At 42.9% G+C, this 18030-nt stretch overlaps 1 protein-coding gene across 1 annotated transcript in view; it reads right to left on the minus strand.

Moving 5' to 3' along the window:
• Positions 1-18030, minus strand: part of tweek (transmembrane protein KIAA1109 homolog tweek) — an 839779-nt gene that overhangs the window by 605952 nt on the left and 215797 nt on the right. Inside the window, 1 exon segment of the mRNA XM_080283669.1 lies at positions 7289-7422. Coding sequence (XP_080139795.1) covers positions 7289-7422 — 134 coding nt within the window.

Raw genomic sequence — 18030 nt, forward strand, 5'->3', positions numbered from 1 at the left:
GTTCTTTTTCATTTTACAGTTTCTGTCTCTTATTTGTGTGAACAGGGTCTTAAATAGGTGCTGTGCATGTCCAGTAGGGAGTTATTTAGGTGGCTTTCAAAGTTTGGTTGGGTTGGGGTCAATAAATACCTGTCCAGGGGCATTTTTCCCAGGTCCCACACAAAACCAAGTCCCAGACATGCCTTTGGTTCTATTACGTTGGATCTTGGAAGGATTACTGTTTAAGAATTTAGTCCAGGAGCACCTCGATTCCCATAAAAGTGAATTCCAGTCTACTGAAGTGAGTTATATTGAGGTTTTACAGTATTATTACAGATCCGAAATTCAGTTTCATTGTGTGACCTCTAAATGATGCCCAATCCAGGAGAAAATTTACACACGTTGTTTCTCTTTCAAGTGAAACATCCATGAGAGAAAGCAATGAAAATCGACCACTTTTATTTTTTTCCCTATACAGTATACCGTGGCGCACCCTAACACAGTATACAGTAATCCCTCATTACCTGGACGTGCAGTATCCGGACCTGTTCATTATCCGGATACGGGTCCCCATGTGATAGTGACTTTAGAGCTTCATTCTACGTGGCAAAGAGGATTTGTGGTACCTCTTTTTTTCACAATTTGTTTTGCATATTACACGTTACCACTGTCATGTATGCTATATATACTGTTTTAATACTGAAACAGTTTGCATCAATAACAAACGTGAGGATACTTAAGCATAATGGGCAGAACATATCAATATGGAGGTGTTAAAAAAATCAATACAACCACTTTGTATTTGGCACTTAGCCAAAGGGTCAAAAGCTTGGTTACAGTAAGAGTACAACTTAATTAAACCTGGCACAAGTAATACAATAATAAGAAATGATTCACTATGAAATTCACTGAGTCTTACAGTACAGAGTGGAATGAGAAACTACAACTGTGTTAGCTCAAGATGTATGTATGTCAAGTTCAAGGTTGAGAAGGTGAACATGGCAGTGACTGTAACGTATGCATCGTGTGAGGAAAGGAATGAGACACAGAAAGACTTGTTTTGAGTTGAGCTGGGTGAAGTAGTAGGAAAAATGCCCAAGAGTTATAAAGTGCTTGAAATGGGCGATATGAATGATAGAATAGGCACTGGTCCTATGAATGATATAATGGGTAGTAATGGAGTACCAGGAGAAAATGTGCATCTGTAATTCTTACTTCAAACATAAAGATGCACATAAATATACATGGTGCAGTGGGAATCGAGATTGTGCTGAAAGGAGTCTGACTGATTACGTGCTAGTAGAGAAATCGATGCCGGGAAGTGTTGCTGATATGAGGGCAGTGAGAGGACGATGTGGAGGTTTGTCAGATCAAATGATTGTGGTATGCAAGATCAAGCTGACAGGAGTGAGGTGGACCAGGAGAGAGTGGAGCAGCCAGCGAGAGAGACTAAAAGTTGACAAGTTGAGAATTAAAGAAATGGCAGATGAATACAGGGCCAAAGTAGAGGAAGAGTTGGAATCAGAGTATTGGAGTGAAATGAATCTGGACAACTTGTGGAATACATATAGGGATTGCTTAGTCAGGAATGCTAAAGCGGTGTGTGGTGTGGCAAGAGAAACAACAAAGAAGAGTGGTGGGATGAAGAGGTTAGGAAAGCAGTGGAAGAAAAGAGGAAAAGATGGCTAGAGTGGAAACAGGACAGGGGTTCAACTGAAATAACTGAATATAATGAGAGCACGAAACAAGTAAAGAGACCAGTGAAGAGAAAAAGGAAGGAAAAATGATGATCTAGGACGAAAAATGAATGCAAACTACTCTGAAAATAGGGAGTTATTCTGGAAAGAGGTGTGGAAATGTAGAAGTGACAGCAGAGAGAAATGTGAAAGTGTGAAGGATGTAAGTGGTAGATTATAAACCCATGAGGATGAAGTAAGGACCAGATGGAAGGAGTATTTTGAAAGTCTGATGAATGGGAATGAAGAGAGCAGGGCAGCTGTAAATATGATTAGTTTGGGGGATGTGCAGAGAAGAAATGCAGTGCTAGGGAACGTGACACTTGCGAAAGTGATGAACGCTGTGAAACGGCTGAAAATGGGAATGCAGCTGTTGCTGGTGAGGTGGATGCAGAGATGATTAAGTGTAGCAGAGAGAAAAGTATGAAATGCTTGTTGAAGATATGTAAGAAGGCTTGAATGAGTGAAACTGTGCCAGTAGAGTGGAAAAAGGCTGTGATTGTACCCCTGCACAAAAATAAAGGTGAGCGTAGTGTGTGCAACAATTATCGTGGCATAAGTCTACTAAGTGTGGTAGGGAAGGTATGTGGAAGAACTACCATAGAGAGTGTAAGAGAAATATTAGAAGGTCTAATGAGTGACAAACAGGGTAGCTTTAGGAGTGGCAGAGGATGTATGAATCAAATATCTGAAGCGAGACAGATAGTGGAGACAGCTTGTGAGAAGGATTATAGGATGTTTATGGCATTTATTGATCTGGAAAAAGCATACAACAAAGTACAAGGAGAAAAATTGTGGAAGGTTTTGCGTATGTACATTGTAGAGGGTAGGCTGCTAGGTGCCATGAAGAGTTTTTAAAAGTCCGGTACAGGGGTGGATCAGCCAGAAAGATTGTTGGGAAGGACTGTTGCTATAAGTTGTTTTGGTAGGGGGGGACAGACGGATATGGAGGTGTTGGTGTGATGGTTGCGGAGAAATGGGTGGAATATGTTATGAATGTTTTGAGAGTAAGCGATAGGATATTGGTAGTGAAAATTCTGTTAGGAAGAAAGATAGCTGTGATTATATCGGCATATGCTCCCCAGGCAGGATTGGATGAATCAGAGAAAGATAGATTCTGGGATGATTTAATACGTGTAGTGGGTGGTATGCGGGATGATGAGATAGTGATTTTGGGAGGGGACTTAAATGGTCATGTAGGTGAAGCAGCACAGGGTTATGAAGGAGTGCATGGGGGATGTGCATATGGTCTAAGGAATGCAGAAGGGGAAAGGATACTCGAGTTTGGGGAGGCAACGGACATGATTGTGTGCAACACATATTTTAGGAAAAGAGACAGTAGGTTAATTACGTATGAGTCTGGGGGAAATAGCAGTCAGATAGATTATTTTCTGGTTAGGAGGGCCGATAGGAGGTTAGTGAGGGATGTTAAAGTTATAGGAAGTGAGGAGTGTGTGCAGCAGCACAAACTATTGATTTGTGATATGGTGCTTAAAGAACAAGTGATGAAAAAGAGGACTTATGTACCTAGGAGGAAAATATGGAAGCTGAAAAACCAAGTAGTAAGGGATGCCTTCTATAGCGAGTTGAGGAGAGTGGTGGCTGTACAGGGAGCTGTAGACAGAGGCGTTAATGAACAGTACAGAGCCCTCAAGAACAATTTCTTGAGAGTTACTGATGTAACATGCGGCTGGACAAGAGGACCACCAAGACATAAAGTAACTTGGTGGTGGGATGAGGGTGTAGAAGCTGCAATTAAGGAGAAAAGAAGGCTTTTCCGGGAATGGAAGAAGGGTGGTAGCAAAGAGGAATATTTGGCTGCCAAGCGTAGGGCTAGGAGAGAGGTATACAGGGCAAAGTCTGAGTCACAGAGACAATTACTTGATAACCTAAATCATGGGGAAAGGAAAAATATATTTAGGGTGGCAGGTCAGATGAAGAGGGATAATCGGGATATCATAGGTGAGCAGTGTGTGAAGAATGATGAAGGAAGGGTAGTGGTGAACTGTGAGGATATTAAAGATGCATGGAGAGAGCATTATAACCGGTTGTTGAATGAGGAGTTTGACTGGGACAGGGAAGGTTTGGAGCCAGCAGATCCAGTGTCTGGCCCTTGGCCTTTGATTGATACTGCTACTGTGAATGAGGCAATAGGCAGGATGAGGGTGGGGAAGGCAGCAGGTGTGTCTGGGTTGACTGCCGAAATGTTGAAGGCCTCAGGCGATATAGGGGTGAGTTTAGTCACTGATCTGATAAACAGGATTATTTATGAGTGTGTTGTCCCAGATGATTGGCTGGAGAGTGTAATTGTAAATGTGTATAAAGGGAAGGGTGATGCCTTGGAAAGAGGAAATTATAGAGGTATAAAGCTTTTAGATCAGATAATGAAGGTAATGGAGAGAGTTTTAGAAGGTATGATTAGAGAAAGAGTGAATATTGATGAGATGCAGTTTGGGTTTATGCCAGGTAGGGGGACCACTGATGCCATATTCATTGTTCGACAGCTTCAGGAAAAATATATTGGTAGGAGAAGGGATCTTTATTTTGTTTTTGTTGATTTGGAAAAGGCCTTTGACAGGGTCCCTAGAGAGGTGGCGAAGTGGGCAATGAGAAAGCTTGGCTTGGAGGAGTGGCTGGTTAGGGTGGTTATGGCCATGTATGTGGGTGCTGACACCCAGGTGAGAGTGAATGGAGATTTGAGTGATGAGTTTTCCGTGAATGTTGGTGTGCATCAGGGGTCAGTCTTGAGTCCCGTGTTGTTTATCATGGTACTTGAAGCCCTTTCACGTGACTTTAGAAACGGACTCCCGTGGGAGTTGTTGTATGCTGATGATTTGGTGTTGATTGCAGAGAATGAAAGGGAGGCGGAGGAAAGGTTTAGGAAGTGGAGAGATGGTATGGGGCAAAAGGGTTTAAGGGTAAATGCAGATAAAACAAAATTGATGATATCTAGGGTTGGTGGTGGTACTGTCAAAGACGAGGGAGAGTGGCCATGTGCAGTTTGCCACAAGGGCGTGGGAAGTAATTCCATCTTGTGCAGTGTGTGTGATAAATGGGTGCATAAGAGATGTAGTGGTATCAGAGGTAGACTGCGAGATAATGCTGATTTTATGTGTACGGCGTGCCGAGGTGAGCAGGTGGAGATCGTCAGACGTGAAAGGATTGAACTTGCTGGTGAATCTCTTGAGTGTGTGAAAGAGTTTTGTTATTTGGGAGACATGTTGTGTGCTGGAGGTGGGGCTGGAGCTAGCTCTGTGGCTAGGGTGAGAAGTGGTTGGAAGAAGTTCAGGGAGCTCTTGCCTCTCCTGACATTGAGAGGGCTCTCCCTACGTGCTAAGGGGTCTTTGTATGCAGCATGTGTTAGGAGTGTAATGCTGTATGGTAGTGAGACCTGGGCAGTGAAGGAGGAAGACATTCGCCGGCTCAGACGTACTGAAATGACAATGATTAGGTGGATGTGCAGTGCGTCCCTGCGTCCAAGGCCTGGAGGGGTTGGGTTTACAATGGAAGAGTTGAGAGGTAGGATGGAACTGGAGTGTATTGGTGTTGTGATGAGGAGAGGTAGATTGAGGTGGTTTGGACATGTGGAGAGGATGGGGGATGATAATTGGGTGAGGAAGGTGAGAAGTGTTAATATTGGGGGTGGGGTTGTGAGGGGTAGACCGAGAAAGACATGGGACGAGGTCATTAAGTGTGACCTTAGGGTTAAGGGACTGAACAGGGAGGCTGCAATGCATCGTGCAGCGTGGAGAGCCGCCATTAGGTGACCAAGGCCGACACATGCAAGCATGTTGGAGCCTTTAAAAACGAAAACGAAAAAAACGAAAACGATGTGAGGCACGGGTAAGGGTAAATGGGAACCTAAGTGAATGGTTCATGATCAATGTGTGCATGCAACAAGGTTGTGTGATGTCCCCATGGTTGTTCAATACATGTATGGATGGGGTGATGAGGGAAATAGAAACATGAGTAATGGAAAGAGGGACGGCACTGGTAATGAATGGTGATGGACTGAATACCGTATCTCAAATTTGTTGTACGCTGATGATGCAGTGTTACTTCCATGTACCAAACAAGAGCTTGGTAGACTAATGCTGAGATTTGTAGAGGTCTGTCAATGTTGTGCCTTAAGAGTAAATGCAGAAAAGAGTAAAGTACTGGTTACTGAGAGAGAAGGTGACTCCCAATGTGATGTTGCTGTGAAAGGAGAGAGACGAACTGGTGAGAGTTCAAACACCTGCATACAGTGGTAGAAAAGAGAGAAAATGTGCAAAAGAAGTGGAAAGTAGAGTGACACAAAGAAGGAGAGCAGCTGGTGCTCTGAAGGCCTTAATAAGAAAAATAGGCTTGAGTGTTGCAGTTGTACGAGGCTTACATGAGTGTTAATGCCATCCATCCATCCATCCACTATACAATCCTATGTCGCCCCATAGAGGAGCATAGGAACCCAGGGCTACGCAAGTTGGTCCTGCCATTTAAGATGAGAGTGGCCAGCCTCACGCATCCCTGAGTGGCAATTGTGAGCAATAAACCCCAACCACCCCTTGGATATAAACCTGCACCGGCTCAATCCAACTAGGCGCCTTAATTGCCCACTAAACCACCTGGCACCATAATTTGGCTATATGGTTTCCTGGTTTACAGGAAACCATTTGGCTTATCACTTAGTATACAGTCACCTGTAGGCACAAGGAAATGGAAAGAATGAAGGAAAGAAAGACAGAAGACGAAGGATGGAAAGGAGAGAAGAAGGGAAAGGGCAGGCACCTGTAAGCAACACTACATCAAGTGAGTGGATGGTGCAATGAAAAGAATTCCTATCAACTTGGGTAATGTGATGAGTATGGATGGAAGTTTAGAGGATGAAGTGCTTGAAAGGCTACAAGAGGGAAGAAAGGTTGCTGGTTCTTTGAAAGCAGTGATAAGAAATGGGGAAGTGAGAACAGACGTAAAAAGGTCACTGCATGATAGTACCGTGACACCAACACAAAAGTATGGAAGCGAAGCTTGGACCTTGTTGGAAGAACACTAGTCAAGAGTGAGAGCAGAGGAAGTGATTTATTTGAATAAAGCTTAGAGAGTTACATGGAAAGACAGACAGACAAATGAGGATATGAAGGATGTTGCAGTGTGGATGTGGATATGGTAGAAAGAATTAGGAAAAATACACTGAGGTGGTCAGGCCATGTAGAGAGGATGAAGAGTGAGGGACTAACAAGGCAAATGTATGTAAGAGAGGTGGAGGGGGGAGAGGGAGGGGCAGACTGACAATAGGGATGGAGGAGGTATATGAGAGAGAAGGATGTGAGTTTGAGGAGGGCAACATAAGGACATGGGGTGATTTGTTTACGGCCACCTCTTATGAGATTAAGGTGTCTAGCTATAGATAAATAGACAGATAGACTAATCAACCATGAAATCAGCAGGCATAAAAAAAGATGAGACTATACGGCACGAACATGGTTTTGGGAAGTGTAAAATGATGCAGGACAGGAACTGATAATGCTAAGCCATCCCTGCAACATAAGAGAAATATGCTCTGTAATAAACAAGCCAGCCAGTACTGAACATACCTTGTTGTGCAGGACGTGAGTGTAGTGATCCCCCTTCAGCCTCCAACAAGGTGGTCTTCTCATCAGTCACCTCACCCACCAGCAGAGTTGGGTCAAATTTGGGCACTGCACGACCCTCAGGTACCGCCTGGGTCCTAGACAGGCATAGGCACAAATAGCACATTAGAAGCATTACATACATTGATACTACTCATCATCAGTTTAACTCTATTTCCCAATCATAAATAGGACAGGGTGCAGGAGTGGAACACTTTCATGAAATGATTCTGCAATAATTGGGTATTTTATCTGCCTGATTATACAAACATACCTGAACTACGTTCCTATTCCTCAGAAGAAGGAGGACTGGTTGCAGAAAGGCCTGCAGTCCACTGGGTTTGTGCTAAGATGACACTGGGGCCATAACAACAACAACAATAACAACAAATCATCATCATCATCCTAACCCTATTACCTACTCATAAATTTTTACCAGTTCATATTAGGTCAACAGCAAGACTGGACCATCTCCTTGGAAGAAGGGTGATACCAAGAATTAACACTACCCCAATCCTAACAAAGTACAAATGTAGAAGGGATGTCCATAGAGTAAGGATTGTATGGGAATGTTGAAATGTTAATGGCTATATTTGTGTCATAATCTGTATGTGCCATCAGTACTTTTGACAGGGTGTTAATATATGCAAGCATATGAAGGAGCATACCAGTAACACCCACTTGAACTCTTTTTTGGAGAACGTCACTGAACGATAATTAAATCTCACAATGTTACCTTTTTTGAACAGTTCGAGGTTTCAGTGCCTGCCAGGGCTTGGGTGGCACTTGGCCTAAGTTTGTACTCTCCCCATCTTTAATGCTGTGTTGTTAATCAGATACTTAAACTAGAATTTGCTGTCAGTCATGGAAAGTGATTAAAAAATTAAAGTCACTGTATTGACTTCTACAGATGCTGAAGTATGGCAAATAAACTTGAAAAGGATGAAAAAACTTGTCATGTCAGAGTGGACTAATTGTGGTTAGAAAGAGCTTGCCACAGCACTTATAAGGAGTGAAAACAAAATCTATTTCAGCACCAAACGGGGAGGCAGTCGGTAGAGAGGTGGCCTGCAGTCCAACCGGACCTGGGTTCAAATCCCCGCTGGGGCAGGGAACAGTTTACGGATTTGAATTTGATAAAATCACACTTTACTGATCTACCAGAAGACCCGCCGACAGGTCGTAAAAATACCCCCGCTAATAACAATAAACCAGTCCTGTATGAGACAGCCCTACCATGTATTCAATATGGACGGTGGGTGTTAGCACCGAAGTGGTGACATGTAGAGGTGTATTGTATGAAGGAGGACTCCTGGGCCTTGTGAGCAGGCTGTGAAGCCTATGCCTGGTGTTGGACAAAAAAAAAAAAAAAAAAAAAAAAAAAAAAAAATTATGCAATAGCTATTCAATATGAACATGTAAGTAAGTGAACACAGGATGTGGGAAGGGGGTAGACAAAGGCTGAGGTGGAGGAATGAGATGGAGAGATGTGGTGCGAGTTCGATGGGAAACAGCCTGATGGCAGTGGACATGGTAACATGAAGGCAACCATCTTTGTGGCCACCCCCTATGGGATTAAAGTGTTTGGTTGCAGATCATCATCATCATCATAACACTATAATAATAATTAATAATAATAATAATAATAATAATAATAATAATAATAATAATCCATCATAGCCATCATCCAATCCTATGTCGTTCCATAAGAAGCGCAGGAAATTGGGGTTAGGCAAGTTGGTCCTGACATTTAAGATGAGAGTGACCAGCCTCACTCATCCCTGAGTGGCATTACGTGAGCAATAAACCCCTACCACCCCTTAGATATAAACCTACATAGGGACAGTCTGATTGGAGCACCTTAATTACCCACTAAACCACCAGGCACAATAATATGGTTATATGGTTACCACCCAACGTAGTGGTTTCCTGGTGTATAGGAAACCATTTGGTTTGTCACTCAGTGTAAAGTCACCCATAGGAAGAAGAAAGAGGAAAGAATGAAGGAAACAAAGACAGAAGAGGGAGTGTAAAGTCATCCACAGGTAGAAGAAAGGGGAAAGAATGAAGGAATGAGAGACAGATAATAATAGTAATAATAATAATAATAATAATAATAATAATAATAAAATTAATAATAATAATAATAATAATAATAATAATAATACAGGGAGGTCCCGAAGATACGAGCAGTTAGGTTCCATTTGGAATAGTCTTATAATGAATTCTTGAATAATGAAACACATAACTCATGGTAAAATACTGGTTGGGTTCAAGGACCCCATCAAAGGTAAGTTTTCAAGCTAAAATATACGATACCAAACACAACAAACATATTAATATTACTGAACAGTAAAGAAAGCAACCTGAAAGAGCAAATAGTACGCAAATAACATGACTGCACATTAATTAAACAAATAAAACATGCATAACACTCATCTATAGGTGGTTATGTTGTGTTGGAGGTGGGAAGGCCAGCCTGGCGGTTGCCAGCTGAGCAGAGTTGCTAGATTCCCAAACCCATATTATTGTACCTGGCAGGTTAAAATTATCGCTATTTGATCAAAATTATTGCACTCATAAACAATGGCATTTCCTCACATAAATCGGTAATTACTGTGGAATTAATATACTGTATCTATAAGGGGAGCGATTAAGTAACATTATTGAATTCGTTCAACTGTTAAGTACCTACCAGATTATAATACTGGTTATTGTAAGTTACTAAATCCTACTGTTGTACTAGTCTTACACTAGACTTGTTAATTAGGCAATCCTCAATTTATTTTTCAGATTCAGAAATTATGAACGTAATCACATTATCACATGCGTATTATCGCATATCGCAAAGTGTGCCAAAATATCACATTTTGCAATAATTATTGCATGTTTGTTGAATGTAGAGAGAGAGCAGTGTGAGTATAAGTGGTTGGGGAATGGCTGGGAGAAGAAGAGATGAGAGGAGGGAGGAAGAGATCAGTAGGTCGGAAGTAGTGGAAGCGATGAAGAAGATTAAGCTGGGAAAGGCCCCAGGAATTGATGGAGTGTGTGGTGAAATGCTTAGGTATGGGGGTGAGATTGTTGTGGAGTGGATATGGAAGTTGTGTAGATTGGCTTGGGAAGAGGGAAGGGTTCCAGAGGACTGGAAATCAGGTATAATTGTTCCTCTGTAAGAAGGAAAAGGGGAGAGAGAAGTATGTGGTAACCATAGGGGTATTTGCCTTCTTAGTGTGACGGGTAAAATATATGGTAGAATACTCATTGATAGGGTTAGGCATATGACAGAGGAGCTAGTTGGAGAAGAACAAGGGGGATTTAGGAAGGGAAAAGGGTGTGTAGATCAGATATTTGTTCTAAGATGTTTAGTGGAGAAGTATCTAGAGAAGGGAAGGAAAGTGTTTGCTGCCTTCATGGACTTGGAGAAAGCTTATGACAGAATAGATAGGCAAGATATGTGGAAGGTATTAAGAATATATGGAGTGGAGGGGAAATTGTTGAGTGCTGTGATGAGTATGTACGAGGGAGCTAGGGCTACGGTGCGAGTGGATGGTGAGCTGAGTGAGTTCTTTGATCTCAATGTGGGACTGAAACAGGGGTGTGTGATGTCTCCATGGCTGTTTAATATATATATGGATGGGGTTGTAAAGGAGATGCAAGGTAGGGCAGTGGATGTGGGGGTGGCCCTAATGAATGAGGGTGAGATTTGGAAGCTTCCGGTGTTGCTGTTTGCTGATGATACAGTATTGCTGAGTGAAGATGAATGGGAGTTGCAAGGTTTGGTGAATGAATTTGGGACAGTGTGTACGAGGAGGAAGCTGAAAGTTAATGTAAACAAAAGTAAAGTTATGGTGTTTGAGAGGAATGAAGTCACAGAGTGTGCAGTGAGGTTGGATGGTGAGGATATGGAGAATGTGAGTGCATTCAAGTACTTGGGTAGTGAGATGAGTAAAGATGGAACTTTGGGGGATGAAGTACGTGAAAGGGTACAGCAGGGAAGAATGGTTGTTGGTACACTGAAAGCAGTGATGAGAAATAGGGAGGTGAGTATGGAAGTTAAGAAGTCACTGCATGATGGTATTGTGATCCCTACCCTGACGTATGGAAGCGAGGCGTGGACCTTGCAAGAGGGGAACAAGTCAAGAGTGAGAGCAGTGGAAATGAGTTACTTGAGAGGAGCATGTGGAGTGACGTGGAGGGACAGGTTGACGAATGAAGAAGTGAAGGAACGTTGTGGGGTAGATGTGGATGTGGTTGAAAAGATTAGGAGAAATACACTGAGGTGGTTTGGACATGTGGAGAGAATGGAGAATGAAAGACTGACTAAGAGGGTGTATGTAGGTGAGGTGGAGGGAGGGAGAGGGAGGGGTAGACCGAGGATGAGGTGGAGGGATGGAGTTGAGAGGTATATGAGGGAGGGGGGGGTGAGTTGGGGGGAAGGGAGTCAAATGCTGGGTAAGAAAGATAGATGTTTGGCAATGATGCAGTTGACCAGTCCCATTATTTCTCTCCGAGGTTGGGAGAAAACGGCGGTGACTGCGTTTGCTGGGATGACTGAGTTAGAATCTTCACACCTCGCTCCCACCTGAATGTCATATCATTGGATTTTCGAGGTTGTATAATGAAAACAGTCCCTAATTTACCCAGGGCATATCATCGGTTTCTCGTATATCGAGTGGTCGTATAATAGGACCTACTTTTTTTTTTTATGTGAGGAAGAAGGAACCAAAGGCAACGAGCCCGCAAAACTGTTCCTTCCAAGAGAAAAACAAAATACAATAGACAGCCAAATTCAAGATCCGATCATTTCGAGATGCCTGGACACACTGCATTTGAAAGACCGGAGATCATAGGAAGCAGGAAATACAGACAGAGGGAGACAGTTCCAGAGTTGACCTGTTGCATAAATGAAGGACTGGGAGTTACAGTTAACTCTTGCATTAGAGAGCTGGACAGAAAAGGGGTGAGAGTTTGCTGCTAGACGGGTGCTACGAGCCCGTCGTAGAGGTGGAGGAATGCATGCAGACAGTTCAGAGGAACAGTGACCATTGAAGTAGCGATAGAAAAGAGATAAAAATAATAATAATAATAATAATAATAATAATAATAATAATAATAACACTAGATGGAAGATGGGGGCACCCATCATCCACTCATTCAATGTAGGGATGCCTTATGGTCTCTACACTGAGTGACAAGCCAAATGGTTTCCTGTACCAGAGAAACCATTCACTATGCTGGGTGGTAACCATACAACCAGGGTTTTTGGCCAGGTTAAGTGTCCCCCAGATTCCCCTATCTAAAATCACTTAATCATAGCAAATGTTTTGAAGAGCCTTGGAGGGCCCAATACTGTCCAGGGCCCCAACCAAATAGGAATAATCTCATGGCCATGTGGAATGCAAGACATGTGAATGAGGAGAGCAAGAAGGTGGAAGTGGTGAATCTGTTCAAGAGTGCGAGACATGCCGTGATGGCACTGTGCTGATGAATGAAGTGTGGCAGAGTGGAATGAGAGATTACGACTGTGTCAGCTCGAGATGTATGTATGTCACGTTCAAGTTTCAGAAGGTGAACGTGGCGGTGATTGTAGCATATGCACCATGTGATGACAGGAATGAGAGAGAGAGAGACAGATAGAGAAAGAGAGAGGTTTTGGGATAAGCTGGATGAAACAGTGGGAGAAATGCTCTGGAGTTATAAAGTGATCATAATGGGCAATATGAATGCAAGTGTAGGCACTAGTCCTGAGGATGACATAATGGACTGTAATGGAGTACCACGAGAAAATGATAATGGGAAGCGACTGAAGGTTATGCGTCAAGAAAGGAGGTTGTGCATTTGTAACTCATATTTCAAACACAAAGATGAAAATAAATACACATAGTATAAAGGGAACTGGGACCGTGTTGAAAGGAGCCTGATTGAGTATGTGTTTGTAAAGAAGTCGATGCTGGCAATGGTTGCTGATATGAGGGCTGTAAGAGGATGATGTGGAGGTCTGTCAGATCGTATGATTCTGGTATGCACAATCACGCAGAGAGAAGTGAGGTGGACCCGGAGAGAAAGGAGCAGTCGGGGAGAATGACTGAAAGTCGAGAAACTGAGGATCAAAGAAATGGCTGACGAGTACAGGACCAAAGTAGGGGAGGGGTTAGAATCTGTGAACTGGAATGAAATGGATCTGGACAGCCTGTGGAATGTATATAGGGATTGCTTAGTTAGGAATGCTAAAGTGGTGTGTGGTGTGGTAAAAGTAACAACAAAAAAGAAAGGTATGGCATGGTGGGATGAAGAGGTTAAGAGAGCAGTGGAGGAAAAGAGGAAGAGGTGGCTAGAGAGGTTGCAGGACGGGGGCAAAACTGAAATAAGAACTGAATATACTGAGAGCAAGAAGCACGTAAAGAGACAAGTGAAGAGGAAAAAGAAGGCGGTAAATGGTGATCTAAGAAGAAAAATGAATGCAAATTACTCTGAATGGGAAGTTATTCTGGAAAGGGGAGTGACAATGGAGAGAAATGTAAAAATGTGAAGGATGTAAGTGACAGATTATAAACCCATGGGGATGAAGGACCAGATGGAAAGAATATTTTGAATGCCTGATGAATGGGAATAGAGAAGGCAGAGCAACTGTAAACATGACTGGTTTTGGGGATGTGCAGTGAAGGAATGCAGTGCCAGGAAACAGGACACTAGCAGAGGTGAAGAACGCTATGAAGCAGCTGAAAAATGGGCAAGAAGCTGTGACTGATGAGGAGTATACAGAGATGATTAAATGTAGTGGAGAGAAAGGAATGAAATGCTTGTTGGAGATATGTAAGAGGGCAAGGATGAGTGAAGCTATGCCAGCAGAGTGGAAAAACACTGACTGTACCCCTGTACAAAAACAAAGGTGAGCGAAGTGAGTGCAAGAATTATTGTGGCATAAGTTTATTGAGTGTGGCTGGGAAGGTATATGGAAGAATTATCACAGAGAAAGTAAGAGAGATGTCAGAAGTCCTAGTGAGTGATGAACAGGGTGGCTTTAGGAGTGGCAGAGGATGTGTGGATCAAATATTTGCAGTGAGACAAAGTGGACTTGGCTTGTGAGAAGGAGTACAAGGCGTTTATGGCATTCATGGACCTGGAAAAAGCATACGATAAAGTAGACAGAGAAGGACTGTGGAAGGTTTTGCGCATGTACGGTGTAGATGGTAAGCTGCTAGGTGCCGTCATGGATTTTTATGGTGGTAATGACGCATGTGTAAGGGTAAATGGGTATACAAGTGAATGGTTCACAGTCGGTGCGGGCGTGCGAGAAGGCTGTGTTATGTTCCCATGGTTGTTCAATATATATATGGATGGGGTGATGAGAAAAGTAAAATCGCAAGTAGTGGAGAGATGGATGGCCTTGATAATGTATTGCGATGGATGGAATATCTCAAATTTGTTGTATGCAAATGATGCAGTACTACCTGCAAATACAGGGCAAGAGCTTGGTAGAATAGGGCAGAGTTTTGCTGTTTGTGAGTGTCATGCCTTGATAGTAAACACAGAAAAGATTAAAGTGATGGTTATTGTGAGGGAAGATGACTCCCAGAGTGATGTTACAGTGAACAGAGAGAGACTGGAATTGATGAGAGAGTTCAAATACCTGGGTACAGTGACACAAAAGAGAGGAAAATATGCAAAAGAAGTGGAAAGTAGAGTGACATGGAAGAAAAGTAGCTGATGTTATGAAGGCCTTGATAAGAAACAGAGGCTTGAATACTGACACTGCATGAGGCTTACATGAAAGAGTGTTAGTGTCAACTCTAAGATATGGATGTGAGACTATGGTGTGGCATGAAAATGAAAAGTCAAGAATGAAAGCACTGGAGATGGAACTACTGAGGAATGTATATTTTAGCAAATCTCAAAGAGGAAGGAGGCGAGGTAGGCCAAAGAAAATGTGGAGGGATATGGCTGATGAGTGTGTGTGGAAGAGAGGTATGAAAGTCGGTGAGATGAGGGGACTGACAAGACATTGAGATGGCTGGATAAATGTTGTGAGATGAACTGCATGATCAGGGATTTGGCACCCCATTTTAATGTGACAGCATCCTGATTGATTCTATCGGATACATTTATGTGAAGCTACAGAATGAGGTGAATGTATCTGGCTTATCAGATAAAGCCAGGATTCCAGGGGCTTGAATGATAATTGAAAGGAAGTGTGGCCCATTGAATTGGGCAAACACGGGCTGTCTGGATGCTGTTACTCCTCACCCTGCCCTAGGGTGGGAAAGGAGGTCTGGAGGAGGAGGAGGAGGAGGAGGAGGAGGAGGAGGAGGAGGAGGATACCACTACTAATAGTAATAAGCATTTTATTTCTCAAATGCGCCATATCTTCCAGTGAGAAATTCACTAGCCCTTGACACATTTTCAACATTTTACAATTTAAAAAGATAACTATGACATCATTCATATACAAGCTTAGTCAGCAGAAGTAGCAGCAACTTAAACACTATAAATGTCCATCACAATACCTCTCCCTAGATCACAGTTCGTTGAAAAGAGAAAGGCTTTGAGTGGCCCCTTAAAATATTCAAAAGTCAATTGCCTTGCAGATATTGGAAATTTATTAAATAACAAGGAACAGTACGGGAAAAGGATCGATCAGAGAAAGATGATTGTTGAACAGCTCTTGGCTCATCAAGGCACATAGGATCATCTTTACTTCGTAATGTCACACCTGGGCATACTGGTGAAAGTTTCAACAATTCAGCATGATACTTTGGTTCACCAAACTGAAGAGCCTTGAATGTAATGGGACAGTTTTAAATTCTATTCTAGCCTTTATTGACAACCAATGTAATAAGGAACTTGGGGCTCTTGGGGGAAGGCTGGAGATAAGCCTTGCTGTCCTATTCAACACAGACTGAGCCTTCTTTAGTAGATTAATTGGAAGGTCAATCCATAAGGAGTTGCAATAATCAACACAAAACAGAATCATTGTAAGGACCTGTGTTATAAGGCACTGTCTATTTTGAAACTGTTTTAGAGAATACAGGTTCTTGATGTGCAGGTTGCAACTTCTGATAACTTGATTAACTTGTTCTTTATGATATAGTTTCAAGCTGAAATGTATACCCAGATTTCAAACAGAACAGACTGAATGAAGTTGTGACTTGCTAATCTTCAGGGTCAGGGCATTACCAGCATCACCATCCCTTCTGTTTCCCCGAGTAACAACAGAGATACACAGTACATATGAGGCCCTGAATGCCACAAGGGGTAAAGTGCCATACCTGCTGAAACCTGTTTTATTCCACCAGCCATTCCCTCAAACATTATCCATTGACTGTGCAAAGTCGCTTTGCTCAGTTCCAATTAGTGCAATAAGGGTGAAAGTCTGAAGTGAGAAGTGTGCTCCAAGCGACCTTCCTGACACTTGGTCTGGGGCGTAGGTTCTGTTGCGTGCCACAAAGGGTAAACTCCATTCATATGTAATCCCACAGCAGTTTCCAGCTGGCCAATCAAAACGTGCTATGTCACCCATGCACGGCCACTAAGAGCCGTCGATTTTCTCAAGGGTAGCATCTTACTTGCTGAGTCTTAGTATCACCTCTGCCAAGTGCAAAGCACCCCAGGAACTTACACCTTGTCTCGGGTAGCACTTTGCACTTTACCGTTTTCTTCCATACTGCCCTTAACCCCTTAAGTCCTAATCGCATCAACTGATGCGATTTGAGTTTTATGCCAGAATGCCTTATCGCATCAACTGAACGCGGCCTGTAAAAAACTGCGGAGCGTTTGCTCCACCCCAATTATGACGTACATGGTTTCAGGCCAATGAGAACTCGCCCCTGATTCGCCGTGTGGGGGGATCGGACCAACCCGGGCGGTGGGGGGGCATCCCCTCTCTCGGCCGCCTCCATGCCACTCTCTACTCCACTCCCTCACTCCCTCCTTGTCCCCCATCACTCTCCCACCCCTCCACGCAACTGCATCTCTCCTCCCACAACAACCTGCATCCCTTCCCACCCTCTCTTGCCCCTCCTCCCTCCCAGCTAGCCTCATCCCCTCCCCCCCAAGCCCCACCCCATCTCTCCCTCCTTGTCCCTCACTACCCTTCCAACCCCCAACAGGCCCCCGAGTGTCAGGCCTGATGTATGTACCTGATTCATATTATTTCTACATCTTCCCAAATTTCTACACCTCATTCTGTTCATTTCTCACTTCGTACCTACCAGTTTCTGTACGTACATAGTTGGAGAATGCCATATGTTGTACTACATACAATGCATTTTTTTTTTTTTTTTTTTTCATTCTCCCTACCTGCCCAGATTAGCACGTCTGAGTAGTGTCCATCTGTGTTAGTTTTCGAAAGACTATGAGGCCTTGTACTACTCCCCCCAACTGTTTCATCTCCCCACACATACAAACACACCTGTTTTCATGGCTGGTGTGATAAATTCCAATGAAATGGAGAGTTTCCACAAGAGAATTTGGTTGTTGCTGAAACTGTAATGATAAGTGTGATAAAGTGTACTGATAATGTGATAACTGTAATGGTGTGATAAATGTGTAACGAGAAGCTGGGACAGTAAAAAGAGAAATCGGAAACAAATTATTATTATTTTTTTTTCCTTGCTTATGCATGCATTTATAGCATTATTCAACTTTGTTTTGATATCCTTGATGGTTATAAACCTTTATATGCATCTGTGTTAGTTTTGGAATGACTA

Source organism: Coenobita brevimanus, chromosome 98 (assembly GCF_032717465.1).
Source record: "Coenobita brevimanus isolate Jiangsu-jjx chromosome 98, ASM3271746v2, whole genome shotgun sequence".
NCBI lineage: Eukaryota > Metazoa > Arthropoda > Malacostraca > Decapoda > Coenobitidae > Coenobita > Coenobita brevimanus.